Source organism: Myotis yumanensis, unplaced genomic scaffold, assembly GCF_028538775.1.
Source record: "Myotis yumanensis isolate MYYU_CA2020_CCGP unplaced genomic scaffold, mMyoYum1.0.hap1 SCAF_7, whole genome shotgun sequence".
NCBI classification, from domain to species: domain Eukaryota; kingdom Metazoa; phylum Chordata; class Mammalia; order Chiroptera; family Vespertilionidae; genus Myotis; species Myotis yumanensis.
The window spans coordinates 2138315-2166201 of record NW_027223758.1 but is presented as its reverse complement, the minus strand read 5'-3'; the positions used below and the strand labels follow the sequence as shown (position 1 = coordinate 2166201).

At 52.5% G+C, this 27887-nt stretch overlaps 2 protein-coding genes across 6 annotated transcripts in view; both read left to right on the top strand.

Annotated features, from left to right (window-relative positions):
- Positions 1–102: 102 nt before the first annotated feature.
- Positions 103–16700, top strand: TPD52L2 (TPD52 like 2). 3 transcript variants are annotated; one of them, XM_070419558.1, is made up of 9 exons: positions 103–233; positions 3172–3317; positions 5308–5456; positions 6337–6396; positions 10231–10332; positions 13604–13630; positions 14756–14797; positions 15947–15995; positions 16522–16700. In XM_070419558.1, exons 1-9 carry the CDS (start codon positions 215–217, stop codon positions 16615–16617), a joined length of 690 nt encoding a protein of 229 aa, XP_070275659.1. In that variant the 5' UTR covers positions 103–214; the 3' UTR covers positions 16618–16700. The 3 variants fall into 3 exon arrangements, with proteins under 3 accessions (XP_070275659.1, XP_070275661.1, XP_070275660.1); XM_070419560.1 differs by lacking the exon at positions 16522–16700 and adding an exon at positions 16133–16513; XM_070419559.1 differs by lacking the exons at positions 13604–13630; positions 14756–14797.
- DNAJC5 (DnaJ heat shock protein family (Hsp40) member C5) overlaps positions 15970–27887 on the top strand; it is a 33848-nt gene continuing 21930 nt past the window's right edge. The window contains exon 1 of one of the 3 annotated variants that reach the window (XM_070419562.1): positions 15970–15995. The gene's annotated coding sequence lies outside the window, so the exon portion shown is untranslated. Of the gene's footprint in view, positions 15996–21391; positions 21544–27887 lie in introns of those variants that run through there. The other 2 variants (XR_011472084.1, XM_070419561.1) reach the window with 2 other exon arrangements.

The window sequence follows — 27887 nt, the reverse complement described above, 5'->3', positions numbered from 1 at the left end:
CTTATTGGATAGCGCTGATGGGGGCGGGACGAAAGCGAAGCACGCGTCAAAGCGGAAGTGGGCCGTCGCATCGTTGATTACGTAATGCCACGGCGGCTGCAGTGGTTCCGCTGGCTGGTGTGTGCGCGGCGAGCGACTCCCAGCGCGGCCGGCTCGGCTCCTACATCCGAGATCCCCGCCGCGACTCCAGCTGTGGCTGGGCCGCCGTCTGAGCATGGACTCTGCTGGCCAAGGTAGCTGTGGGCCCGGCGCCTCCGCCGCCTACGGGACCGACCGGCCCACGCCCCACCCCTCCCCGGGTCGGGTCTCGGACTCTCGGTGCTCTCCTCCGCCGCCCTCCCCGCTGCCCCTCTCGGCTCCCGGGCGTCCGACCGCGATGCTCTCCCGATCTCCCGAGGGTCGCGGCGTGTGTATGCCACTCCCAGCTTGGACCGCCGCGAGGACGGGTTCCCAGGCACCTTCCCTGGTCCCCAGAGTTTCGGGCATCCTCGTTCCAGGCAGCTCTCCTTACAACCCCGCCGACGCCCGCCGGGTCGGCCGCCCTTGGTCCCTGAGCTGGGCCCTCGGAGTCACTCCACCGAGGCCTGGGCCGAGCGGTGTGCGCGGCTCCCAGGGAGGGGAGAGGAGGGGAGGGGACACTGTCCTGGCCTTCGGCGCAGCGCCCCTTGGGCGACCACGCTCTCCGAGCCCAGCCTACCTAGAGGTGGTGCGGGGAGGGCGGTGCAGCGAGTCAGGGCACCCCAGTTTACCTAACCTGTTTCCAGACAGACCCCCCAGACCAGCTTGAGATGGCCGCTGGAGGTTAAATCTTGAGAAGGCGGCAACCAGTTGGTCTCCCATTACGATTCTCTAGCGAGGGGATGCTCCATTTCTGTTTACATAACTAACTACGCTGGATAATTGCAGGGTGCTCTTCTACTGGTTGACCTTATCGGCATACGAATTAGACATTACGATTTCTGGATTCTGATACTGTTCTGTAGGTTTTCCTACTTATGACGTCTATTTACAAAATAGTTGAGCGTCAGAAGTTAAGCATCACAAGCACTGGGTTCTGATCATGAGAATGACAGGCATTCACTGAACACCTACTATGGGCCAAACACCATACTAAGCCTGCTTCTCAAATGATCTTTTTCCGTTTTCAGAGTAGCCCTTTGAGATTGGTGCTTGCATTGCTCCCATCTGCAGAGGGTTATGCAGGCTTAGAGAGCTGGGGCTCGCCTAGGGTGAAGGACCCCCACCCCCTGTGGCTCCAGCCCCAAGCTTATTCTCTGTGCTGGCATGTTCGGTGAGTGCCCAGTTTCTACCTTGGGATGGGGGATTGACTTCCATGGGATCACATTTTAGCTTTATTGCCAGAAACTGTCCAAGGGCGTTCATTTTTTTTTTTAATAGAAGAGAAAAATTTTGGAAATTTTAAGGCATTTAATGAATTTGAGTAGCTTCAGTATAGTGGATACAATGATGAAGTAAAATTATGTAGGTTGATACCAGTTAAAATTCAGAATCTGTTGATTTAAAAGTGGATATGCTTTGTTTTGTAAATATCTATTGAGCACCAAGGAAGAGCCCAGCTGGAGCTGTGTGGGTGGGCATGTGAAGGGAACAGGACAGCTGGCTAAGTGGAGCATCTTTGATTTTAAGTGCACTCCATCTAATTTTAGCAGACTCTGGCATTTCTACAGTAGACAAACACTTTTACTTCTCTCTAAACTTAATGCTTTTTAAAAATATTTATACGTTTTTATTGATTTTTAGAGAGAATGGAAGGGATATAGAGATAGAAACATCAGTGGGAGAGGAACATCATCCATCGGCTGCCTCCTGCACACCGCCTACTGGAGATCGAGCCTGCAACCCAGGCATGTGCCCTGACTGGGAATTGAACCATGACCTTCTGGTTCATAGGTTGACGCTGAGCCATGCAAGCTAAGCAATTTCGTTTACTTTTATTTTGTTATTCTTGTTTTTTAAAATATTTTTTAATTGATTTCAGAGAGGAAGGGAGAGGGAGAGAAAGAGAGAAGAAACATCAATGATGAGAGAGAATCACTGATCGGCTGCCTCCTGCATGCCCTTTACTGAGGATGGAGCCCACAACCTGGGTGTGTGCTCTTGACCAGAATTGAACCTGGGACCTTCAGTTCTCAGGCCAACACTCTATCCACTAAGTCAAACTGGCTAGGGCTAAAATATTTTTATTGATTTTAGAGAGGAAGGGAGAGAGAGATAGAAACCTCAGTGATGAGAGAATCATCAATCGGCTGCCTCCTACACACCCCACATGGGATCAAGCCCGCAACCTGGGCATGTGCCTGGGCCTGGAATTGAACCATGACCTCCTAGTTCATAGGTTGACACTCAACTACTGAGCCATGCTTGTCGGGCTCTTTTACTCTTAAAGGTGTAAGACACCAAACAAAGGCTGTTTCTTCACAGTGTGGTGTTCAAAGGGAAGATGTTCTCAGTGCTGACGGTATAAAGTACTAAATGAAAATCATGTGGTCAGAGTAGGAAAGAACTAAAGTAGATCTCCTTTTCCTTGTGTGATATCTTGTAAACTTCAGTGCAGACAGGAAGATGCACTTAATAAGAAAAAATAGTGGCTGCAGAAATTTGAACCTGATCTGGGTGTAGCGGAGGAGTGTGGAGGCATGCTATGGGTCCTTGCTGAAGGGTGAGGTCCAGTGTGAACGAAGGGCATTTCTGTGCTGCCGACTCCCTGCAGGGCTAGACAACTGACATGTGCTCCTTGTATGTAATTGTAGCATGGGCTCTGGCAGGTCAGTTGCTTGGAAAGGGGTGCTTGTGTTTACAGCCGTATTGTGTTCTTTTCCTCTAAAAATGGCATATCTGTTAGATTGGGCTGCCTTATAGCAAAGTGCTCCGCTTTGGAGATAGTGTTCTCACAGGGGAAGCAGAGGAAGGGTATGGCTGCCTTGCCCCAGCATTTCCAGGCCCTGAAGCAGCATCTGGGGGGGTCTGGGGTGTGGCTGCCCTCAGGCAGATGGACCAAACCATCTTCACAAAACCTTTCAGAGAAGAGGCATTGTTAGTGTCCAGTCCTCCCCCGCCGCCTGTCCTTTCACCCTTTCTTTCTCCTCTGTCCCATGGACTTCTCCATAACTTCTTACTTGGCACTTTCTGGCCTTGTTTTGTCTCTGGCAGATATCAACCTGAATTCTCCTAACAAAGGTCTGTTGTCCGACTCCATGACGGATGTCCCTGTTGACACGGCAGTGGCTGCCCAGACTCCTGCTGTCGAGGGTCTGACGGAAGCTGAGGAGGAGGAGTTGAGGGCCGAGCTCATGAAGGTTCTGTGTCTTGGCTGGCTGGCCTGTGGTACCATGAGTCGAGGCCCTCTTAGGCTAATGAGGGCAGAGTGCTGGCTGTGCCCTGGAGAAATGGGGTTATCCTGAGGCCCCACAGACACTGCTCTTTGGGGCCCCGGCTTGTATGTACCCAGCCCCTCATGGGTGCTCCAGGGGGAGAATGTCCACACAGGGGCAGCTGCTCTGAGCACACCACCCACGGGGAGTTTCTCTGTTGAAGTTAACACCTGACATTTTCAAGACCCCACCATCTTATTGCCCCTGGATCTTAATTTCTCTTTCAAAAACACCTTTTTGTAAAAAGTACTTAATGTGATCTTTTTAAAGTGAGAGTCCCTTAAGAGAAAATCGGAGTTAAGAACAGAAGCCTCTGAGTTTAATTTTTATACCAACTAACCGGAGGGTTTCTTTCCACTGTGTGATGCAGAGCCTGGTAGTGTGACTCAGTTGATATTCCAGAGTCTGGGGAGATGGTCTTGTTAATATCTGACCGTATTTGTCACAGGCCTCTGCTATGTCTCCAGAGACAAGCCCCATCTTAATACATCCCAGGCCCAGTCCTAGGTCTGAACAAAGCTAGTTGTACAGACCAATCTCAGCCCCAGGACCAGGTTTCAGATCACAGGAAAGCATGGGGCTGTTTCTGAATTGAACAGCGATTAAGAGAGAAGCAGTAAGAAGTCCAAGGACATGTATGCTTTGTATTTTACTTCAAATATGTTGGCATTGAGACTAAAGCCACCAGGTCTTTTTCAGAGTTGGATCGCAGAGTGGGGTCACTCTTGTGTCACTTAAAACCTTCAACTTGCATGTTCCCAGGACAACGTGACCATGTGCCCCAGAGCCCTGTCAGTCATTACACCAGGAGTGGAGTCTTCTGGTCACTGGTTGTACCTGACTGAGTGACTAGTAATCATTTGACCTTAGATGATACTGTGTTTGTAAGTTATTTCTTGTTTCAACTATTTTCTAAAGCAGAATATAGGGATATTCAGGGCTCTACACTGTTTTTAGTGCCTTAATCCAAACAAGCACTTTTTAAAGAAAGGGGCTTTTTTAGAATAGTTGTTCATATAGGAGCTGGAAGTGCTGAGAACTCTAGTAAGGTTCTAATGGATGCTTCCTTCTCGTGTCACTTATTCTTTCTTTTTTTAGAAAATACTTTTATTGAATGTTTAGAGAGAGGAAGGGAGAGTGAGAGACAAAGAGAAACATCGATGTGAGAGCACAACATTGATCGGCTGCCTCCTGCACGACCCCCACTGGGGATCAAGCCCACAATCTGGGCATGTGCCCTGACTGGGAATTGAACCAGCAGCCTCTCAGTGGATGGGACGACGCCCAACCGAGCCACACTGGCCAGGGCTTTTTTTTTTAAGACCTGAGGAGGTACAGGGTTCTCTGTTACTCAACTCAAATTACCTTAAACACAAAGGTGAATTTACTTTTGGCTTGTGTAACTGGCTTTTGCCAAAGCCTGGAGCTGACCTCAGGAGCACAGATATTGTGATGGGGCCGGTTCATGTCACCTGGGTTTCTGGCCATCTGTCTGCTCTGCTTCCTTCCTGCTGCATAAGGAACCCCCCCGTAGATGAGGCTGGCTGCCAGATGTTCCAGCCTCTGCTGTCCAAGCCCAGAGGCAAGGCCCAGAGGAAAGAGGGCCTCCCTCCTCTGACCCTGTGCCCAGCCCGGAGCAGAGCTCCGGAAGGCCTTGCTCAGTCTCCCCCCGGTCAGCATGGTGATCGGCAGCCCCAGCAGAGCCACTCGGCTTGGGGGTGAGAGAGTTCTGCAGAAGAAGTTGTGTTGGTACCAGATAAAAACAGACGTCTGCTATCGACGCTGTTTCTGAGATGTATGTTTCTGTAAGGGGACAGTTCTTAGATAACTGAGGAACCTCACATCGCATTGTATGAGGATGTCAGTCACTTCCTGTGGTAGTATAGCTAATCATGTCAACTTCGTGCTTATGCAGGTAGAAGAGGAAATTGTCACCCTGCGCCAGGTCCTGGCGGCCAAGGAGAGGCGCTGCGGAGAGCTGAGGAGGAAGCTGGGCCCCTCTGCTTCGGAGGGCCTGAGGCAGAGCCTGTCCAGGAGCTGGCGCGACGTGCAGGTCTCGAGCGCGTAGGTGCCTGCTCTGCGGCAGGGCGCCCTGGTGGTTGGAGAGCGAGCACAGCGTGGTGCCTCTGTCCTGTCGGGGTGTTAGTTCTTGAGGACAAGGTGCCTCCCAGGAATGGGGACCAAATGTGCCTGTTTGGAAGCAGCCAGCCAGGGGCCTTGCCACCTTGACCTAGCAATTGTCCTCCCACTTACTCTGCTCAGTCAGATGTTTTGTAAAAAGTGGATGGACACACAGCTAGTTGTCCAAGTGGAAATCGACAAGAATATGTTTCGGGTCCAAATTTGAGAGCACACTAATGAGGTCCTTGATGAGACTGACTTTGCTGTGGTCCCCAGAGCTGAGCGTCTGCTCGAGTGGACGTGACTCCTCATGACGGGTGTGACCACAAACCTTCCGCTCTGACCTTGGGCAGGGCAGCTACGTGGCCCCTCTGAAATGTCTCCCCCAAGGTGGGGGTGAGGAGTGTCTCCCACTGTCTGAAAGGCCTGTCCCCACAGGCAGAGTCACTTCATAAATCTCACCTGGAAAAACCCCGTTTCTGTCTTAGGAAAGCATAGCTTCTGAACCTCAAAGGGTGACTGCCACAAGTGTTTTGGGGGCCACAGGCTGCCCTTCCTGCCCTCACAGCAGTGTTCCCCAAGAGCCATCGTAACATTGAATGACCCTCGGCCTGACGGGAAAGAACTGGTTTGTTCTGTCGCCTCCCCTGCCCCCACTGGGGCGGCACAGCAGGGTGCTGAGCAGAAGTGGCCCTGTCCTCTGGTCGCAGACGTTCTGTGCTCCTGCCAGTCAGTTCTCCATTGGCCCTGGAATTTCACTTGCAGTTTGAAACCTGAGTTGAAAGTTTTTCCAAACAATTCACCATGGACTTTCTGTTTTTAGCTATGTGAAAACTTCTGAGAAACTTGGAGAGTGGAATGAGAGAATGACCCAGTCGGACCTGTGAGTGCCTTTGCCGTCAGCACCTCCCTCCCCTCTCCTCCCAACACCTTTCAGGGGCAAGCAGGCTGTGTGCGCTGGGCACACACCTAGTTGTGTTTCCTGGCTATTTCGTATCGTTTTTTCCCTCAAACACGAATGGAACGACCCTCACTCTCGTGGCCACCAGACCCCACAGAACTCCTCTGCCTGCTCCGTCCCTTGAAGAAGAGCCCCGGGCTGGCGGCAGCCTCTCCCTCAGAGACCCCTCAGCGTTCCGGTGGGCGCGTGGCCGGGTGCCGTCTGCACCACGTGGATGGGGGCTCTTTGTTTTTGTCCTTCCTTCTCCTGCAGACCTGGCTCCAGCTGCTGGGGTCTGTGGAGCTTCGCTAGTACGTAGATGTTCTTCAAGTCAGGGTTGGTGTAGGCCGTGCCTGTGGGATCCTGAAGGAGTCCCCTTGGTCCGAGAGGCACCAGGCTGTCAGCCACACAGAACGAACAGTGCAGAATACAGAGCAGAGCTCTGGTTGAGAACCACGGTGATGTTCTAGCTGAGATCCTTCAACGAGATAGAACTTCATCAGATCATAGCTATTTAAGCCAAGTGGGCAGTGTTTAGGAATGGTCGTTCTCTGATATTCTGTCTTGTTCAGAAGGAAGTACTGTCATGGTTGCCAGCAGAAAGCCCGTTCGTGTTGGGCTGAAAGAAAACAGTTGCTACCCAGCCTCTCCTGGGGTGCCTGGGACCCCAGGTTGGGTAGCTACACATGGAGCCTTTGCAGCCTGGTGTGCTCAGGGGACTCTGACTGTGCCTGTTTTCTGCTGTTTGTGCAGTTTGGTAGACAGCTGGTTGTGGCAGTGGGTGTTGTAGCAGCGTGGCAGTATTCGGTGATTCAGTGGCTGTCGTCAGACCATTCGCAGTGCAGACTTTATCAGGAAATAGCCTTTGGAGACTTCGGTGCTGCTCTGTAAAACCAGCCCACACACTGTTTCCAATAACTACAACTCTCACTCCCGGGAGAGGAGCCTGTGGCTCTGAGTGTGGACATGTGTGGCCAGCAGCATGGCCTTTTCATGCATTTCACCAGGCAGTGACCGTGCCCCCGGAGTTTCGCACTAGTTCTGCTGGGAAAGTTGTCAGATGCTTCCAGGCTGAAGGCATTTCTGCAGTGACTGCCCAGGAGGAAGGCCACAAGGCCCGGGGTGGGGTGGCCGTCTCTGGGGGAAGGGGCCCAGGGGTGCTCGGCCAGAGCCCCCAGGGTGTCACTGCAAGACAGCTGGCCCAGTGTCTGAGGGCAAGCGCATTGGGGTGAGCCCGTCTCCCCGACTGTGGGTCTGCAAGTCCTGCTCATGGAACCGTGCTGGAAGGAAGCAGTTTAGTGCTACTGATCTTCTGTCAGCCAACTCCTCCCCCCACTTTTTCCCCCTTTTTTAACATTTTTATTGATTTCAGAGAGGAAGAGAGAGGGAGAGATAGAAACATCAATGATAAGAGAGAATCATTAATTGGCTGCCTCCTGCACCCATGTGCCCTGACTGGGAATTGAACCATGATCTCCTGAGCCATTCCTGCCGGGCCCTTCTATAAAAATATTTTTTTTATTGACTTCAGAGAGGAAGGAAGAGAGAGAGAGAGAAACATCATTGGTGAGAGAGAATCATTGATCGGCTGCCTTCTGCATGCCCCACACTGGGGATCAAGCCTGCAACCCAGGAATGTGCCCTGACCAGGAATCAAACCGTGAGCTCCTGGTTCATAGGTAGACTCTCAACCATTGAGTCGAGCCGGCTGGGCCATTGGATTCTTTTTATAGGTAGATCTTAGCTAACACCGTACTGAGAGGGCACCAGGTGAATTCCGTAGTCACAAGTTAACTCAGTATTGTCACTATATTGAGTTTTTTGGTTGCAGGTGACAGAAAGCACAGCTAAAGGCTGTCAGTCTAAGGGTGGGGAGGTCTTGCCTGTCGAGAAGCCCCTGTTCCAGGCCCACCAACCAGGGCTCCCGTGGAGCACTGGGGACCTTCCATTCTCCCCACAGTGGCTTTGTTCTCAGCTCCTCCTCTTTGGTGTGAGGGGCTCCCAGCAACAAGGCGGCCCACTGTGGGTCTCCTCGGACTCTTGCTGTGGCCAGGAGCGGGGATCTCTGGCCGGCCAGACCTGAACTACCTGCCCACCCTTGTTGGGGGTGGGGTAGCCTCCAAGGGAAGGTGCCCCTAGCAGGTGCCCCAGAGGAGGCTGGTATTTTTCGGGACTCTACACCATGTTTTCCTAAAAGGTGGAAGTGATTCCCAAAGTGGTGCTAGCCAGGCTGCATAGACTAGCGTGCAAACATGGTGGGGGCTGACTTCCCTGGATACAGACTCTGGCTCTGCCCCCAGGCCTGTCCCATTGGTCTCTGATGGGGTGGTGCCCTTGGAGTCGCCCACAGGATGTCCTCTTCGTCACCAAGGACTCAAGGCACAGGCCCACGCTTTTCTCTTGGGCTTCACTTTCCCAGCTTGGCCTCATGAGCTCAAATAGAGATTCTGTAAGGCTCTTTATTTTTTATTAGAGGCCCAGTACATGAATTCATGCACTGGTGGGGTCCCTTGGTGTGGCCTGCAGAGATCGGGCTCCAGCTCGCGCCCCCAGCCTCGCAGCCCCGCAGCCATTCCTGGCACCCCGCTTTGGCCTGGCACTGCCCCCTCGCCTGCCCCACCGTCCCACTGTGGTCCTGCTCTTGTCGGGACCCATGGGGCCAGCAGTGCCTCCACTGCCAACACCACGTCGCCGATGCTCGCCATGTTCTGTGCTGCCCCCCTGGTGGTTAGTGCACATCATAGCAAGCGGTCAAATGACTGCCCGAGGGGACAGTTTGCACATTAGGCTTTTATTATACAGGATTTTTTATTTTATTTTTATTTTTTTAAATTTTTTTTTTAATATATTTTATTGATTTTTTACAGAGAGGAAGGGAGAGAGATAGATAGTTAGAAACATCGACGGGAGAGAAACATCGATCAGCTGCCTCCTGCACATCTCCCACTGGGGATGTGCCCGCAACCCAGGTACATGCCCTTGACCGGAATCGAACCCGGGACCTTTCAGTCCGCAGGCCGACGCTCTATCCACTGAGCCAAACCGGTTTCGGCGGATTTTTTATTTTTTAAAATATTTTTATTGATTTCAGAGAGGAAGGGAGAGGGTGAGAAAGAGAGAAACATCAAAGATGGGAGAGAATCATGGGTTGACTGCCTCCTGCACGCCCCACACTGGGGATTGAGCCTGCAACCTGGGCATGTGCTCTGAGCAGAATTGAACCCGGCACCCTTCAGTCCACAGGCTCTATCCATTGAGCCAAACCATCCAGGCCAGGCTCTTCTTTAAATCCCCTGCTTGAGACTGTTTGCTTCAGCACAGCCCAGGGTGGTGACATTGTCCTCCGCATTTGCTGTTCCGGGAAAGGCTGGGCTGAGGCTGTCTTCTGAATTTGTAAAGAAGTTGTGTGTCCTTCGTTCCCTTGCACCTGGGCTTTTCTGAGTGCCCGTGGTTCTGGTGCAGAAGTCTGTTTCTTGCAGATAATCTATTAACTCTTTTGAAATGAAAGCACTTCCTTAGGTGAGCCTTGGGTTGGGGGTGCTTGGCCAGGCACTATGAGTTGTGCCCCAAAGAAGCTCTCGAGCCATTCCTCCACCGCCGTGCTGTGGGGGGTTGCTCTCCCGCCTGCCATAAGTGCTTCTTCGCCTTGGTTGCCAGTCTTGCTGGACCCTGAGGCAGGTCTTGGTGTGGGTGGCAGCTCCAGGCAAAGATGCTGTCAGGTTCGAGGGTGGTGGCTGCCCCTTGTGTTTGGTTGGGTAACTGTGCTTCTTCCTCCAGCTACAAGAGGACTCAGGAGACTCTCTCTCAGGCGGGACAGAAGACTTCAGCTGCCCTGTCCACTGTGGGCTCTGCCATCAGCAGGAAGCTCGGGGACATGAGGTAAGAGACCCCTCTGCCCCAGGCTCTCCACCCTGAGACCTGGACTGGTCAGCTGAGGTTTTTGAAATTTTAGATCTCTTAGAGGTTCTGTGGGGAGCCTGCTGAGCCCCAGGGCTCAGGTGCACATACCTCAGCGGCCGCTCAGCTACCACAGGTGTGGCCACGCCAGCCCCCAACCAGTCGGTTCGTTTGCAGCGTGTGTCTGCTCCCGTTGGTGCCTCTTTGCCGTTTTGTATTGCTCAGGGGAGGTGGTCACTGTGCCGTTGGCTAACTTCTGATGCTTGGGGTCTGGTGAAGGCTGGTGCTTCTCTTTAAAGTTCCATGGAGAGAGAATGACTACAGCCTAGAGGTCAGCACTTGGATGGGCGCCAGGACATGTCCAGGACAAGCTCGGTGTCTCCTCAGAGTGTGTGCCCAGGTCTCAGACGGTGTGGCCACAGGCCAAGGCCCCAACAGAATGTTCTCTTGAGGCTGACCAGACCCTCATAGCCACCAAAGGAGCTTCTTGTATAGTATCTGGGGGCCAGGGAGTGCAGAGTGGCTCGGGCACTTGGTGACTACCAGGCAGCACCCGCCCCCAGCCTGCTGGCTGTTCCCTCTGCCTCCTGATCTGGCCCTAGGAGCCAGAGGCCAGGGTGTGAATTCTGGCTCGGCTGCCTCTGCTGTGCCCTTGACAAGGCCTCTCACTAGGAGTTATTAGGACAAGATACACATCACTGAATCATGAGGGGAAGTGCGTGTCATCACCAGCGATCTTGGTCTGACCCCACACTTGGGACCGGGCCCCTCACTTTTTCATTTCAGGGAATGCCTCCCTGTAGCCCCCATCCCATCCTGAGAGAATCACTGGGTGTTGTTGCCCATGGTTTGGTGTATTGAGTGTGGTGTTGGCGGTCCACCACACTCTGACCCTCACCTCTACCTGCTTGGGTTAGGCATGTCCCCGGCTCACAGGCCTGGCAGTTGCCAGTTAGCAAGAGGTGAAGACAGATTCTAATAACCCTGGGACCCCCCCCCTCCCCCAAGGCCAGCAGAGGACAGCTTATGCCAGAGCCCTGCTCACTTTTCTTGTTTGTTTTTGTTAGTCCTCACCCCAGGATGTTTTTTCCCCGTTGGTTTTTAGAGAGAGTGGGAGGGAGAGAAAGAGAGAAACATTGATGTGAAAGAGACACATTGATTGGTTACCTCCCACACACACCCCAACTGCAGGGCCGGGGATTGAACCTGCAACCCAGGTATGTGCCTTTGATCAGGAATCAAACCTGCAACCCTTGGGCATCAGGCTGACATTCTATCCACTGAGTCGCACCAGCCAGAGTCCTGCTCACCTTTTATTTCTGTTTGTTTGATATAATAGTCCTTCCCCAACATAATTTTGAAAAATGTCAAACTTCTGGAGAAGCTAAATAACTGTAGGCAGTCTGTGTGTTTCTCCTGTGCCTGAGGACTGCGCCTTCCCACGCTGGGGTTCTGGCTGCTTCCTAGGTAGTGGGGCTCCCTGTGGGATGATGCCCTATAATGCATGCCTTACCCACCGTGGCTGTGATTTGGGCTCAAGAGGACTCCCCCGCTTCGGCTCTGCGCTGTCAGCAAGGAGGGTCTGTGGTGATTGCTCCCATAGGCTTCACACTGAGCTGCTAGTGCTCGACTGGGTATGTTCCTGTAGGGAGACCCGTTTGAGATGAGGTGGGACGCCGGCACTGCTGCATTCTGGGATGCCTGCTTTGGCCACCTGAGCCGTGCTGTGGTGAGCCCGGTGACGGAATGTTCGTGCCCCTGGTGGTCTGGCTACACCCCCAGGGCCTGCGGAGGGGCGGGCCCTCCCAGCCCTGGAACGAGCGGAGGGCAGGTCTGTCCGTTCGGGTGTGGTCACAGCATTGAGGGAGAGTAGGCGCTGCTGCCTGCGTGTGCCTCTGCTGGCTTGTGCTCCTCTCCTCTCCCTGTGAGTGTGTTCAGGGCGTCCTGGGGGGGCATCGGTGGGGAGGGCAGGGCTGCTTCCATGGGCAGTGCTTTGTCTGCTCAGAGAACGGGGATTTGCCGCTAACTTGTGGCATGGCCAGCAGTGAGCAGGCTTCTTGTCGCAGTGACACCGGATGGCTCTGCGCGTGGCCTCCTTCACTGTACCTGCCATCTGTGCAGTCTGAACATGCGCTGTGTGTGCCTAGGCCGGCGGGGGCAGCCAGGTTGAGTTTAAGGTGCCTGGAGGGACTGACCTGTTTGCTGGTGTATCTCACCCAGTGTTCCATGGTGCTGTGAGCGCTGACCCTCAGGGTTTTTGATGTGTCCCTGTTGTCTCCCTATGTGGTCACAGGTGGTTGAGGCTGAGGCCCATTAACTTCCCCAGTTTAGAGTTTGAGGTTGTAACTTCACCACTTCTTGAATGAAAGTCAGGTTCAGAGGTTTGCACCATGAGTTTGGGGCTAGGTGATCCCTCACAGGCCACTGCATTGAGATGTTCGGGGCCAGGTCCCCCAGGAAGCTGCCTTGTGCTGGAGTCCACCGTGCGCCTGGCCGGGCCTGAGACACCTTTGCATGCCCTGGGGTGTGAGGTGTGGGGGTGGGAAAGGGGACTGGATTTAGGTCAGGGGTCAGGTCTCCACCTTTTCTGACACTAGCTCTCCACCCACAGAGGGGAGCTGGCCCTGCTGCCCACCGAGTGGTAGGGACACATCAGGCCCTGTGACTGCACGTGTGTTGCTTCCAAAACGACTTCCATGTTGGGGCAGCCTCCAGAGTGGAGGCGGCGGCCATGTCCTTCCTGTGCCCCATCTGTGGGCCCTGCTCATTTCTGACCCTGCTCAGGCTTCCGTTATCCATGGTGATGGACCCAGAGTGCGGAGGACGCAGCCCGCGGGTGCCCAAGGCCTGTTGCCGTGTGTGCTGGTTTGTGCGTGTGCAGCGTGTCAGCCGAGCACGGCGGGCTCGGCTCCAGGTGGCAGAACCCAGCGGGGTTATCTCACACATTTGCACTGCTCCACCCCTTGGGGCTTTTTCCTTCCAGCCTCTAAATGGGTACAGTCACGTGGGTCCCTTGTACGTGATCGCATCCAGGAAGGCAGAGCCATGGGCTGGGCAGTTTGCAGCGTGTGCGTGAGAGAGCAGCAGCCTCCTGGAGCTGGGGCTCGGGAGCCTGGAGGTGGGCGGGCGCCTGTCTGCCCTGCCGGTGGGTGTCCAGGCCAGAGGGGGCTCTAGAGCTGAGTAGAGGGTGGGGCGGGCATTGACCTCCCTTCCTAACATTCGTTTCTTCTTTCTTCCTGCTGCCATCTGTCAGGGTGCGTCCTTTCTCACAGTCCTTTAGGTAAGACTGACGCTAGACACGCCTGTGCACAGCTTCTCTGCTTCAGGGCAAGTGGGCTCTGTCAGCCTGTGGGAGGCTGTGCTGGACGAAGGTGTCGAAGGGCCGGGAACTGCCCAGTGCGGCCCCTGTCCGGCACAGTGAGGCTTCTCGAGCTGTGGTCCCTGAGGGTCATCACTGGCCATACGGTTGGTGCAGGGGCGCCTCCCCAACAAAGACGTGTTCATATCTGGGCACGGTTGCTGGCCTACTCCAACCACCCCACGGAGTGTGTCCGTCTAAGTCCTTTGTGCGTCATTGTTGCCCCTCCTCCAGCCCCCTCCCCCCCATTTTAGTCCTGTTCACGTGGGAGGGTTGTGCTGACCTGGGGCTGTCGTGCTTTCTGCATCTTGTTTCCCTTGTGTGTTTGTTTAGAAATATCAGAGAGAGGAAGGGAGAGAGAAACATCAATGATGAGAGAACCATCCATCAGCTCCTCCCGCATGCCCCCTACTGGGGATCGAGCTTGCAACCTGGGCCTGTGCCTGCTGGGTGGGAATTGAACCACCGGCCTCTTGGTTCATGAGTTGATGCTCAACCACAGAGCCACGCCGACCGGGCGCGTTTCCCTCGTTTATGACTCGAGAGCTCTCTCTGCACCAGCGCAACACTAAGCCCAGTTCAGTGTTTTCGACATCGCTCTAGGTGCCGCCAGCACTCTGAAGTCACACACTCTTCTGGACCCCAAATTCAGAACTATCTGTGATTTTAAGTGCTTTTTACTTGAAGCACTTGGACTTGGTTGTTTCTCTTTTCTAAAGTCTTTTAACTTGCTGTGAAGTCAAGTAAGGACATCTGACACCCGTTTGTACCAGAGCTTTTCTGATGCCCCAGGCTGAGGTCTCCATCAGCAGCGTCGCCCCTCAGGGGTGACTTTGGAGGGGGGAGAGGAGCTATGGGTCCAGTTTTCCTCCTGGTGCGGGGCCTTACAAGGCTTCGTGCTCGTTCCGATTGTGCTGGGGGAGGGGTCCTGCCACCCTGTTGCAAAGTTGGGTTTCTCCGTGGTCTGGGCTGAGGAACCTGTGAGCGCTGTTCTGTCCTCACCTTAACTCTTGTTTCCTTCTCTGCTTTTGCCATGCTTCCAAGCAGCAGCTACTCCATCCGCCACTCAATAAGTATGCCCGCCATGAGGTAATGTGTGCTCACGCCCGGAGCTCCCAGAGCCGGGTGGGGACGTGGGGAGCAGGCGGCTTCCCAGACCTCTAAACGGATTAGGGTTAGGAAAGACCCCTCTGAGGCCAAAGAACTAGTGGGGGTATGCCAAATGCTCCGCCTGGAACTTTCCAGGACTGCCTGCAGGGTTGGGCTAAGGAAGGGCAGAGAGGCTCCCACACCTACCTGGCATCCAAGAGACTGCAGGTGTTTCCAAGTTTTGTTTTTGTTTTTTTTTTTCAGAGAAGAAGGAAGAGAGATAGAAACATAAATGATGAGAGAGAATCATGGATCATCTGCCTCCTGGCACGCTCCCTACTGGGGGTCAAGCCCACAACCCGGGAATGTGCCCTTGACTGGAATCAAGCCAAGGGACCCTTCAGTCTGCAGGCCAACACTCTATCCAATGAGCCAAACCAGCTAGGACTCTCCACGTCTTTTATGGAGACTTTTTATCTGCTTTGTGGCCAGTTTTCTCCTGCTTGCTCTGCAGTGCAGCTTTGGCTCTCAACGGAGCCCCATCCTTGTTACAAGACTTGCAGCTGCCACACCACAGAGCTGTCTGGGAGTCCTTGATGGGCGGGTGGTCTGCAGAGCCCAGGGGCAGGTGGCTCTGAGCAGTGAGGGGAGCTGGGTCGGACCAGGCCAGCTTGCTTGGTCCGCTAGTCTCCTTACCACCCTCTTGTCCCAGAATGCTTCGTTTTTTTTTCCTGGCTTCGTTCTAAGAGAGATGAGTGTGAAACCCCAGCACAGGTGCATTTACCAGTAGGGTGGAGCAGAAACGGGCCCCATGTTCACCCGCTGCCCAGGGGTCTGCAGCTCACCCATGTCAGGTCTGGGTCTCACCAGCTGGTGGCATTCAGGTCTCTGTCCCTGTGGCTGGCGAGTGTGGCTGACCTGGTTCTGACCTGGTTCTGACCTGGTGCCGCCTCTGGAGTGACATTGGCTGGGTTCTCGGCAGGGGGTGCCCCTCCCCTTCTTCTGTCGGGTCATGTCTTTGCAGTGAGACCTCAGGATGTACTCAGGGGTCTTTCTGGAGGACAACCCTAATCCTGAGGCCCTTCAAGTTCAGGATGCAACACAGCTGTGGGCTCCTCATACTGACTTCTGCTCCCTCTCTCTTTGAAGGAATTCTGCCACCTTCAAGTCGCTTGAAGACCGAGTTGGGACCATAAAGGTAACTACCTGGGTCGTTTGCTTCTCTTGATGGGGTGTGACTTGTCAGGTAGACTGATTTAGTCGTTGTAGACTCCCAGGCAGTTGGCAGTTGTGGGAGCTAACACTGAGGCCCTGTTCCTTTCATACTTTCCCCAGAACTAACACTGCGGTGTCACAGCCAGGATGTGACATGGGCACCTCAGGGTAGAGAGCGGTCTCTTCCCACAGACCCTTCACGGCGCCTGCCCTCTGCCTGCCCTGCCTGGCATCCACTGATCTCTTCTCTGTTTCTGTAATTTTGTGATCCAAGAAAGTCATAAGTGGGACTGTTGGTGTGCTGCTTTTGGGATGGGTTCCTGTCACTCTGCAGCGTTCTCTGGAGATGCGCCCAGCCTGTTGCCGTGTCAGTGGTGTGTTCTCTCTTGCTAATCCGTGTTCACGGTTTGTGAACTTGTGTAGAGAATTGAACACCATAAGTTCCAGGGGCTGCCTGGCACTGTGGGCTCTGTCTCAGGTTTTCCCTTCTGGTCTTTTCCCGTCTGTAGTCTAAGGTGGTGGGTGGCAGAGAGAATGGCAGTGACAGCTTTCCCTCCCCGACTGAGAGTGGCGACAAGCCCGTGCCCGATCACGCGCCCTTCTAAGCCTGAAGCAGCTTTGCCGGCCGCGGAGCCAGTGCAGGCACGCCCTCTTCGCCACGACAGCCACTGCGCAAGGGAGCACCAGCAGCTGCGGGAGGACATGGAGCGGCTTTGAGAACAGTCATGCCATCACATGTAGGCGTGGCCCCTGCACACGCATGACTTAGAGAACAGTCTTGTGTACAGATGCTTCACACTAAAGTCGTAGATGCAACAATCACTGTGCCATCCTTCCTGGGGCCAGGAAGTGGACGGGGTGGGGGGACAGAGCCACATTCCCTTTGGCAATCTTGTTCATCAGAATGTTGAAACCATGGGAAGAGACAGGTGTAAAGTAAGTGGTATTTCTAAACTCCTCCTTCCCTGTGCCATGGAAGGGAGCGTCTTCCAGAAGCCCCATCTGACCCGCAGTTTTTATTTCAAAATGCTAACCAAGAAAACTGTCCATTTCCTAGATCCTCCAAAAAGAAACTATCAGCTGCCTCATTCTTACACTAATGATCTAGCTTTAGCAAAAGCAAATTCTTTATTTTTTAAATGCAGTGGATTTTTCAAAATTTAATATTAAGCAAAACAGCTTTAGCCTCATCGTTACAAGATTATTTGTTAGGACTCGAGCTAAAATACAAGCCTTATATCACCTTATGCTTATTTGTTTATAATGTTTTAATATATACTAGTGAGAGTTCTTTAGTGGGTTCTGACACTGCACAGAATTCTGCATCTACCCGAGGGGCCGGATGCCTGTGCCAGAGGTGTGTTTCGTTTCAGCAGCATACTCCCTCTTCTCTCCTCAACAACTCCGGCAGCTCCTGCTGGCCAGCAGGCTCCTGGGCCTCAGGGGGTGGGGATAGGAGTGCTGCCACACTGCCCTCATGGGCCAGGCCTGACCAGGCGCAGCTGGCACGTCACTGTCAGTGGCTCCAACTGTGTTTGCTGTTCACGTGGCCAGGACACTCGAGAAGTGCATGGACCCTGCAGGGCGGGGCTGGGCGGGGTGGGTCAGCTGGACCTCTGCTGTTGCCTTTTATTTTTTTTAATTTTTTTAAAATATATTTTACTGATTTTTTACAGAGAGGAAGGGAGAGGGATAGAGAATTAGAAACATCGATGGGAGAGAAACATCGATCAGCTGTCCCCTGCACACCCCCCACTGGGGATGCGCCCGCAACCAACGTACATGCCCCTGACCGGAATTGAACCCGGGACTCCTCAGTCCACAGACCGACGCTCTATCCACTGGGCCAAACCGGCCAGGGCTCTGCTGTTGCCTTTTCTCAGGAGCTACCAGCTACCTTTCCCATTTTGAAGCTGCCACACCCCAGCAGCCTCACCCAGGGCCCCAGGTGTCGGGTGTGTCTGGAGGGGCAGTTTGTGCCTTCCTGGTTCTTAGTGGCCCAGGCCTGGCCTGCCTGCATGTGATGGGTGCACCCCCTGGGGAGAAGCCAGCAGCTCAGTGACCGTTTTGGTAGACTGTGCTCTGGGACCTGAGTGTCTGCTGGTCACCTCAGACACTGGGGGACTGTGGTCCACCTAGTGTTCTTTCTTCGTCAGAATCTCAGACTCCTGGTAGGAGGCAGGAGGCAGGGCTACAACTGATTTGTCTTTTCCATAAAGTAAATAACGGGTAATTTGCCAATAAAGCATTCCTTCAGGGGGAAATGAACTTTAACTTGTGTGGTATGTCTTATTTCATACAGAAAGGTGATGAAAGAGTGGCACAGGAACTAATAGGCATTCCTGTTGTCATGGGCCTGCACCCTAGGGGACGGGCAGGGAGGAAGTAGGTGATCTCAGATACAAATTGCAAACCTTCTGTGCTATGAAGAAAACTGAGCGCCTGAGAACATAAAGAATAAACCTGTGGGTTCTCTGGGGAAGGGGCGTGGAGGCTGAGGAGGAACTAGCCACGTTACACATTGGGTCCGGACTGAGCTGCAGGAGTTGAAAAAGCAGCCAGGATTCGCTCCATGGAAGGAGGTGGCCTGAGAGGAGTGCTGCTTGGGGTCCCCAAGCACGCAGCTGCAGTTATCAGCTGGTGCTGAGCAAGGCAGCCACACGCATCCCTTGGGCAGGTGTGGGGGGCTCACTGAGGAAGATCGGGCTGTTGACCTATCCTCGCAACCCCACTCTACAGCTGGACCCACATGACAGGTACATGACAAAGTCCAAAGAGGAGCTGAGGGCACAGCAATGTCTGGTTAGCAAACAGCTGCCAAGGCAGACCTGCTTCTAATGGGGACTCAAGTGACATGAAATGGTGACAAGGCATGCTCAGAAACCTGCCTGTTCCCTTGCCCATCTCCCACCCAGCCTCTGGGACTATTATTACTTATTTGTCCAGTGTTTCTTCGTGTAAAAACAATGTATTCTCATTCCCTTCCCCTTCTTGCTCCAAAGATGCCACACAGTGCCCTTACTGCTATTCCCTAAGTGCCAGCTGCACCTACCTCCAAGGCCCATGTGTGAGAGTCTCCATTCCTTGCTGCCCGCTGCTTTGCCTGTGCCCATTCCTGATGTCTTGGGTGTTCACAGTAGGAAACTCCTTTACTGGAAGCATTAGACTTTTGGGGTCAGAGAGCCAGGCTTGCCACAGATGTAACAGCAGGAAAAGTTGGTGGCTTCCAATTATCTAATAATCCCCAGCATGACAGTCCGTTACATCAGCTAGTACCGAGGGCAGAGAGCACATGGCTGCCAGCAGTCAATATTCATTTATGTTGGAAGTGGGTTTCACATAGTCTTTGTTAAATATTTTAATGGCCTGGAGCCCTGGCTGGTGTTGTTCAGTGGTTGGATCGTTGGCCTATTCACCCAAGGATTGCGGGTTTAATTCCCAGTCAAGGACACAGGCTCAATCCCTGCCCCGGTTGGGGTGGTGCGGGAGGCAACTAATCGATGTGTCTCACATCAATGTTTCTCACCCTCCCTTCCAGCCACTCTAAAATCAATGGAAAAATATCCTAGGGTTGAGGAATAACAAAAATAAATAAAATAAAAAATGAGGGGGGGGGGAATGACCTGAGCGTTAAAGTCTGCTTTTGTTGGGTGCAAGGGTGAATTTCACGCGGACCCAGTCCTAAAGCTGCACTTCATTTGTTGGGGAAGACAGGGCGTTTTCCTAGATGACTGACTTGTGTGAGATGAGCTTTGAGAGTTTGGAGGCAGAAGTGGTGAGGTGGGTGGAGCCAAGGGCACCACTGGGGCTGGTCTTAAAGGGTAGCAAAACCTGGAGTGAGACAAATGGGGTCAGACTCACCCAATTAAAATGCATGTGAACCCTGACTGGTTTAGCTCAGTGGATAGAGCGTCAGCCTGCGGACTCAAGGTCCCGGGTTCAATTCTGGTCAAGAGCATATACCTTGGTTGCGGGCACATCCCCAGTGGGGAGTGTGCGGGAGGCAGCTGATCGATGTTTCTCTCTTATCGATGTTTCTAACTCTCTATCCCTCTCCCTTCCTCTCTGTAAAAAAATCAATAAAATATATTTTTAAAAATAAATAAATAAAATAAAAGGCATGTGAAGCACAGGGTCTGACTGTAGCTGCTGTCCACATTTGACAGGTTATCCTTCCTGAACAGGTTGACTTGTTTGTTTAGAGAAAATGCTTTAAAAAATTTTTTTAATTGATTTTAGAACCCAGCCAGTGTGGCTAAATGGTTGAGCGTCCACCTATGACCCAGGAGGTCACAGTTCAATTCCTGGAGAGGGCACATGCCCCTGTTGTGGGCCCCATCCCCAGTGGGGGGCGTGCAGGAGGCAGCTGATGAATTATTCTTTCTCATCATTGATGTTTTTCTCCCTCTTCCTTTCTCTCTTTCTAAAAATGAATAAAAACATATTTTTAAAAATTTATTTTAGAGAAAGAAACATGGCATTTTTGTTGCAGTTACTTATGCATGAATTGGTTGATTCCCATATGTGCCCCGACCAGGGATCAAACCCGCAACCTTGGCATATCAGGACAACATTGTAACCAACTGAGCTACCCGGCCAGAGCTGGCTTGTTTGTTTATAAACATATTTGTAATGTACTTTTATATATCATGCATCTTGCTCATTTTACTTTCAGGAAGCATCACAAGAATTGTCTGTTATGTAGCCTTTTCTCTATTTTTAGTCACTATATTATTTCATTTCACTGTATGTGTAGGCAGGTTTTCATTTTCACTGTTCTATATAACATCCTGGTGTGTGTTACAGGACCACTCGCACCTGCTGAGCAGGGAGGAAGGTGAGTTCTGCCCTTCCAGGGCGTCGTTTGTGGGTTGTTCATGGACGATGGCAAGGGCACTTCGATGGCTGAGCAGGAAGGAAGGAAGTGCCATCTCTTCGCCCCAAGAATGAGCAAACGTCAGTCACAGGGTGGAGGGGTGTCGGCCTGAGGCTCATTTCATACCAGTTGTCTCCCGTTCCTTGACAAGAACAATGATGGTTCTCTCTTATGTAAACCGCTGAGCAAACTCAGCTGCAAGACCAGGGCCCGCCCCCCTGCGCGGCTCTGCGCACCACCTGCCGGCCCACCTGAGACCAGCGAGGCGCTGCCTGGAGGCGGGCGCTGCCAGCTCCAGGAGCCGGCTCCGCCCTCCGCTCCGGGGCTCCGCCCACGGGCGGTCTCGGAACCCCGCCCGGGTGGGCGGGGCCACTGCCTAGCTCTGGGCGCACGCGCGGCCAGCCCGGCCGGCCGCTACGAACCGGCGAAGCCCACGTCCTTCCGGGGACGCGCGCGCCGGTGCGGATGCGTGCGTGAGCGTGCGCGCCTCCGCCGCCTCTGCCGGTGCTGCTCCCGCGCCCTCTGCCGCTGCCGCCGCCGTCGCCTCTGCCTCTGCCCGGGGTCCCTGAGGCGCAGCCCCGGCTGAGGAGCGCGCCGGCCGGCTGCCCACCAGCGTCGCGGAGCAGAGCGGGCGGGCGGACGGGCGCGCGGACAGGTGAGCTCGCGGCGGGCCCAGCGGGCCTCCCGTCAGGCCGGGGAGACGGCGGGGCGAGGTGTGCGGGGCCGCGGAGCAGGGGGCTGCGCGGGGCGAGGCGGGGCCGCGGATGTGCGGGCCTCGGGACGGGGGGCGCGCGCCGCAGTCGGAAATGGCGATCCTCCTGCGGGGCCTGGCGCGGGCGGGGCGGTGGAGGCCGCGGCTGGGAGAGCTCCGGGCGGCGGGGCGACCCCCGGGCCGGCGGAAAGGTGAGGCCACCGCGCGACCCCGGCCCCACGCGTGCCTTTGTCGGGTGGACCCTCGGCGGCGCAGGACGCAGCGGGCAGCGTCCGCACATAGGGGGGCGGCGCTGGGGGTTTGGGCCGTGCGAAGCCTCCTGTCCGGCTCGGTCCGGCCCGGTCCTGCCAGGTCGCGGCGCGCGCAGCCAGCCCCGCCCGCGGTCCCGGAACGACGGGAGGGTCTTCCTCCCTGAGTGCGCGTGTCCGCCGGGTGCCAGGTGTCTGTCGAGTGTGGAGGACCCTGTCTCACTGCCTCGGAGCTGCTTCCCGGACTCGTTCCGTTGTGGCCCACAGAGAACGGAAGCAGAAGTCTCCGTTTCGTTTCTGTCTTCAGGTTTAGATTTGATTGGGGACGTTTTAACCAGCTGGTTGGTCATAACCTCAGAGGTGCTGTGTCTGAACTGCTAGACACGTCTGTCCTCACCTAATTGTGTTTAAAAACCGTCTTGATGACAAAAACATCAAATCAAAAATTGCTGCATCTATGGCCAGGGTTGCATACGGTCTTACGCTCACTCACTCGCTTCTCTCTTGCTGAAGGTTGCCATGAGCTTCGGGACTGAGTTCCGTGCCGGAGGAGGTGAAATGAGGAGCCAGCATTTCTGGGCTTCGGGAAACTTTAGGATTGGGTGTGTGTGTGTCCCCTTTCACCCGGGTCGGAGCTGGGACTCGGTGGCACTGGTGGCTGTGGCAGTTCTGCTTGGGCGATGTCGATGGCTCTGTCTCCTAGCGGTCCTTGTGGGGGCCATGGTGACCAGTGCTGGACTCGGACAAGGTGTGTGTTACAGGACCCCTCGGCCCAGAGCAGACACTCGGCATGTGAAAGAGACAGCCTTGCTGAGGGCCCTGCTGGGAGCCCCTGGGGAGGATGCCTGTCAGGCCCCGCCCCTCTGTGCCCTGTCTCCCACCACCGGCCCCTGACTCACACACACCGCCCCCCCCTCCGTCTCCCCCCCTTCCTCAGGGCCTCTTAGCTGGTCTCTGAACAAAGTCCATGCCTTGTTCTGGAGTCTGCCCAGAATACTCAGCTTCCCCTCCCTTCCGGGGCCAGGGCTCCCCTGACTTCCCCCAACACTGACCTCCCCTAGTGACCTACTTCATATGTTTGTGAAACTTAATATTTTACTGTGAGGTAAGGTCCGTAGAAAGGCTGTTTTGTGCAGAGAGCAGTGGCATTAGTATGTGCTCAGTTACATGCTTGTTGAATGAATGAAAGTGATGAGCCTAGTGACAGCTGTGTGATAGCTATGATGACCTTATTATCACTTGGGCATCATCATGGGTTCTGAGGGAGGACAGTCAGTTACAGGCAGATTGGACCGCCCTGCAAATCTTTCAGCTTCTATAATGATTTCAAAATAAAAAGGTTTTCGCCCAGCCAGTGTGGCTAAGTGGTTGAGTGTTGACCTATGAACCAGGAGGTCACGGTTCAATTCCAAGTCAGGGCACATGGCCAGGTTTCGGGCTCAATCGATTCTCTCTTATCATTGATGTTTCTCTCTCTCTCTCCCTCTCCCTTCCTCTCTAAAACCAATAAAAATATATATTAAAATTAAACGGTTTTAAAATCAGACCTGCCACTGGTAATACATTTAGAAATTTTGTTTTTGGTTACCCCCAAAAATCAAAACCTACATGTTAGTCTTAATACTTGGTGACATTTGTCAATGAAGTGGAGTGAGTGGAGTCATCCGTTAGCAGAGTCCGTGTCAGTGAGCTGTTCCTGAGACTGCCCTGGCGCTGCGACAGCGTCGGGACTGAGCGACTCAGGACTCTCACCTCATGCCCGCGTGAACTTGCAGGAGTGGGTTTTCTTGTGCTCCTAAGGTGACTGTCAGTGTGCAGGTATTGAATGGGTGCTGCATGTTTCTCAGCCATTTTGGTCCTTGAGTTCCCCTCACTTGCAGAGGGTGCTCAGGTGAGCGGTACCCTCAGACCTGGAACTTGAATTCAGGCCTCCTGAACAGGTTCGTGTTCTGACCACCCTGCAGAATCCTCCCATAACCAGCTGCTATGGTGCATCTCTAGAGCCCAGGCATGAAAGGCTCGCATCCATCCTGGGTGCAGGTGTTTGCTGAATGAATGACTAAAATGCAGTGAGACTGGGTCAGGATAGGTAGAATTTTATATGAGGTGGGAGTTTGCTTCTAAAGCCAGGAAGCAAGGTGGACATGATGCACACAGATACAGTGACCCTTGGAAAATTCCTGGAGTCTCTGTTAAGTATTCTGTGCAGGGCGTGGAATGTGTAATGCTGTAGGAAGACCTTATTTCAGCCACGAAGGCTCAGGCCAGTGAGAAAATGGGTCCCTGTGTCTTCAAAGGACCCGTGTCAAGCATGATGACCAGTCCTTGCACAAGAAGTAGACAGGAGACTGACTCTTAGCTCTTGATGGTGCCTCATGAGTCTCCGGTGCTCTCCAGATCAAAGGTAAACAAACCTATAGTCCTAAAATGAGGCTCATTAGTTTCTTCTATTGAATGGTCAGATCAGAACGTTTGGGACTGCAGACACCTTCTGCTTGTTCATAGTCCTCTCTCTCTGTGTGTCATTGGAGTCTGTGCTAGGATTTCCTTCCTGAAAGAAGACAAGGCTAGTAGGGCTCCCTTGAGGGGAACAGAGGTGAGGGTCCAGGTTCTCACCCTGCCTGCAGTTGGGGGAGCACAGGAGGTGGTAAGTGGAAAGAGACTTCATTAGCTGCTTCCTGAATATAAGTAACAAAGATGCCGAAAAACCATGACAGTTGTATCTTGTGAAAGGGAATTGCTAAGCCAGGACCAGCTCTTAGGTAATGCCGTCCCCTGGAGAGGATTAGCCCTAGTCTGTTATCGGGCACCTGGAGATTTAAGGATTAGATTACCAAACCACCTTTAGTGTAGATTTAGTCTTTCCTTATTCTTCAGACTAATTTTGTTTGTGTAAGTTGTGCCAGTGAAATAGGGCATTCTGCCTCTTCGTCTGGCAGAATGAATAGGTTTAGGTCTTCAGCAAATAAAATTGTTTTAAATTCTAAGAGTTTTGCAAACATATTGGTAGTTAACACTGAAATTGCAAAAGGAAGTACAGCATTTCATTCTGAAAGGGAAGTATGGAGTGAGCCCTAGCTTGTGTGTCACCGAAATGGCACCCTAAGCAATTTCCTTTTCAGGACTGATCTGTGTACATTAAAGGCTTACTGAATTCCAGTGTCATTCTACATGTATCTACATGAATGATTTTTAAAACTTAGCTCTGTGGCAGAAACCTTTGGATGTTAAAGTCAATAATATTTTTAAATAATCTATTGAGAGTGATCGTGACTATTCCTCGAATGTATGAATGTGAATGAACTTATTCATCCTCATGGGTTATTTGTAATTTTATTGTCCTTACAATTTTTCTACGTTGAACATGTGTCACCAGCAAACGTGGTTTGCAGGGTGAAATGTACAGTCATTTGGTGTCTCCATTGCTGTGTGGGGAGAAAATCTGTGCCAATTGGTTATAAAGTTGCATTCTGGGAGTCAGAGGACTGGAATGCTGACAGGCTGCCCTATCAGTTGTGCCCCACCCTGGCTCTGTCCTCAGGCCAGCTCCTTTCTTAGAGACTTTCCTTGCCCTGTGCACTGTTTTTTAGGGTGCAGGGGAATGTGTCATTGTGATCCAACAGAACTAAAATCGCCTGTCTTAATCTAACCATGGGGCTGAGTTCAGGTGTTAGGGGCTCCCAGCACACGGCCCCAGCTGGAATGGAGGGACCGGGTTGGAGGTGCTAGCCCGGGAGCTGCAGATCCGGGGCAGGAGTGCTGGTCTCCCTGCTCTGCAGAGCGCACATGCCATGCCTGCTTTTACTCCTGTTATTGGAAGAGGTTAGTGGCATAGCATGTGTTTGTTTTTAATGAGGCAGTCCCATTTAATTTTTCTTTATTATATAGGAGCGTCTTTTATTGTGAGAGGGTTTCTCTAAGGTAATTAAGGAAAATGTTGGGGTCAAAGAGTACAAACTTTATAATTTTTGCCATGTATTTCCAAGTTTATATTCTGTCAGTGTATCTTTCCTCTTCACCTACATGGGATTTTAACACTTCGATGCTATGGGCTTGATATTAAAATCTGGGATTTTTTTTTTCCAGTTGCAGTAAATGTTGCTGTTTCCTTTAAAATAAGAATATAGGCCCTGGTTGGTTTGGTTCAGTGGATAGAGCGTTGGCCCTCAGATTGAAGGATCCCAGGTTCGATTCTGGTCAAAGGCATATACGTACCTTGGTTCCAGGCTTGATCCCCAGCCCTGGTTGGGGCTAGCGTGGGAGGCAACCAATCCATGTACTCTCTCACATTGATGTTTGGGGGGGGAAAAAAGAAAAAAGAAAGAATCTATAATAATAAAAGGGTAGTATGCTAATTAGACTGATGTCTTTCCTGATGAAAGCCGGGGCGGAGGGAAGCCAGCCCAGGTCCCGGTGCCTGTGGGCGGCCAGAGGAGGAAAGCCCAGGTCCCGGATGCCAGAGGAAGCTGGTGCCAGCAGCCCAGGTCCCTGGTGCCAGAGGAAAGCTGGTGCTGGCAGTCGGGGAAGGAAGGCCTACTCTTGCACGAATTTTCATGCATCGGGCCTCTAGTGTAGTTATATACTGCTAAAATAAAGTGTAATGAATCCTGATGTAAAATAATTTAGTTATAAATAAAATAAAATGTTTAGTTTAAGTGGACTTTCTTAATTTCATGAAACCAGTCAGCCTCTCTTTTTTAAATTAACTAAAAAAGAAGTTGTGTTCTGGCCCTCCCGGCTTGGCTCAGTGGTTGAACATCAACCGAAGAACTAGGACAGGGGTCCTCAAACTTTTTAAACAGGAGGCCAGTTCACTGTCCCTCAGACCGTTGGAGGGCCGGACTATAGTTTAAAAAAAAACTATGAACAAATTCCTGTGCACACTGCACATATCTTATTTTGAAGTAAAAAAACAAAACGGGAACAAATACAATATTTGTATTTGCATGTGGCCCGCGGGCCGTAGTTTGAGGACCCCTGAACTAGGAGGTCACAGGTCTGTTTCCTAGAGCACATGCCTGGGTTGCGGGCTCGATCTCCAGTAGAGGGTGTGCAGGAGGCAGCCAATCAGTGATTCTCGTCATTGATGTTTCTATCTCTCACTTCCTTCCTCTCTTTGAAAACTAATAAGAACATTTTTAAAAAGTTGTGTTCTGGATAAAAGTTTTTTTTAATATGTTTTCATTGATTTTTTTTTTAGAGGAAGTGAGAGGGATAGAAAGATAGAAACACTGATAAGAGAGGAACATCATCAATTGGCTGCCTCCTGCCCAACCCCTACTGGTGATCGAGCCTTCAACCGAGGTACATGTCCTTGACCGGAATCGAATCCGGGACCCTTCAGTCTGCAGGCCGACGCTCTACCCACTGAGCCAAACCAGCTAGGGCTCGATAAAGATTTTTACTAGACTGTATTCATCTTATACTTTGACTCAGGAGGCTCATCACATGTAAAATTAAAACTTTTTTAATGTGAAATTTAATAGTCCTGTTTCATTTGGAAATGAAACTGGAAATTCTACAGTTTAAAGATGACAGTTATCTGTGAAGTATTTCTTAACTAGTCCAAGTAAAGTTCCTCCCTGTTTGAAAAAGTTTCTCATGAAACTTGCTGAGAGGATGCCTTCTGTTCCCCCAGGCATGGGTTGTACTCAGTGTGCATCAGCCAGAACCCCCAGGGCAGCTTTGCAAGGTAGCTGTTAACCAATTTTATAGGTAAGGAAACTGAGAGCTACATATTCCTTAGTATAAAGGTGTAGTGTTGAAGAGAACACACAAATAACTATCAGACATGTTAAAACGACAGCACACAGGATTTCCAGCTCTTACAACAGCGCAGTTTTCTCTGGCCTCGCCTGCCGGTTGGGTGGCCCTGTGGCTGGTACCAGCAGCATCTTTCTCCCACGGGCGGCTCTTCCTTTATAGAAATGTCAAGGGCAACTATACTATCATCGGAGGGGGCTGTGTTGGTGGGGGTGGGCTGTGATACACATCTGTGGACGGCAGGGCCATGCTCCTGACCTGCTCTGGTTTGGGGAA

Coding starts and splice junctions, on each gene's coding strand:
- TPD52L2 (XM_070419558.1), top strand. Junction 3,318..5,307: donor TGAGGGCCGAGCTCATGAAG/GTTCTGTGTCTT, acceptor GTGCTTATGCAG/GTAGAAGAGGAAATTGTCAC. Junction 15,996..16,521: donor ACCGAGTTGGGACCATAAAG/GTAACTACCTGG, acceptor TCCCGTCTGTAG/TCTAAGGTGGTGGGTGGCAG.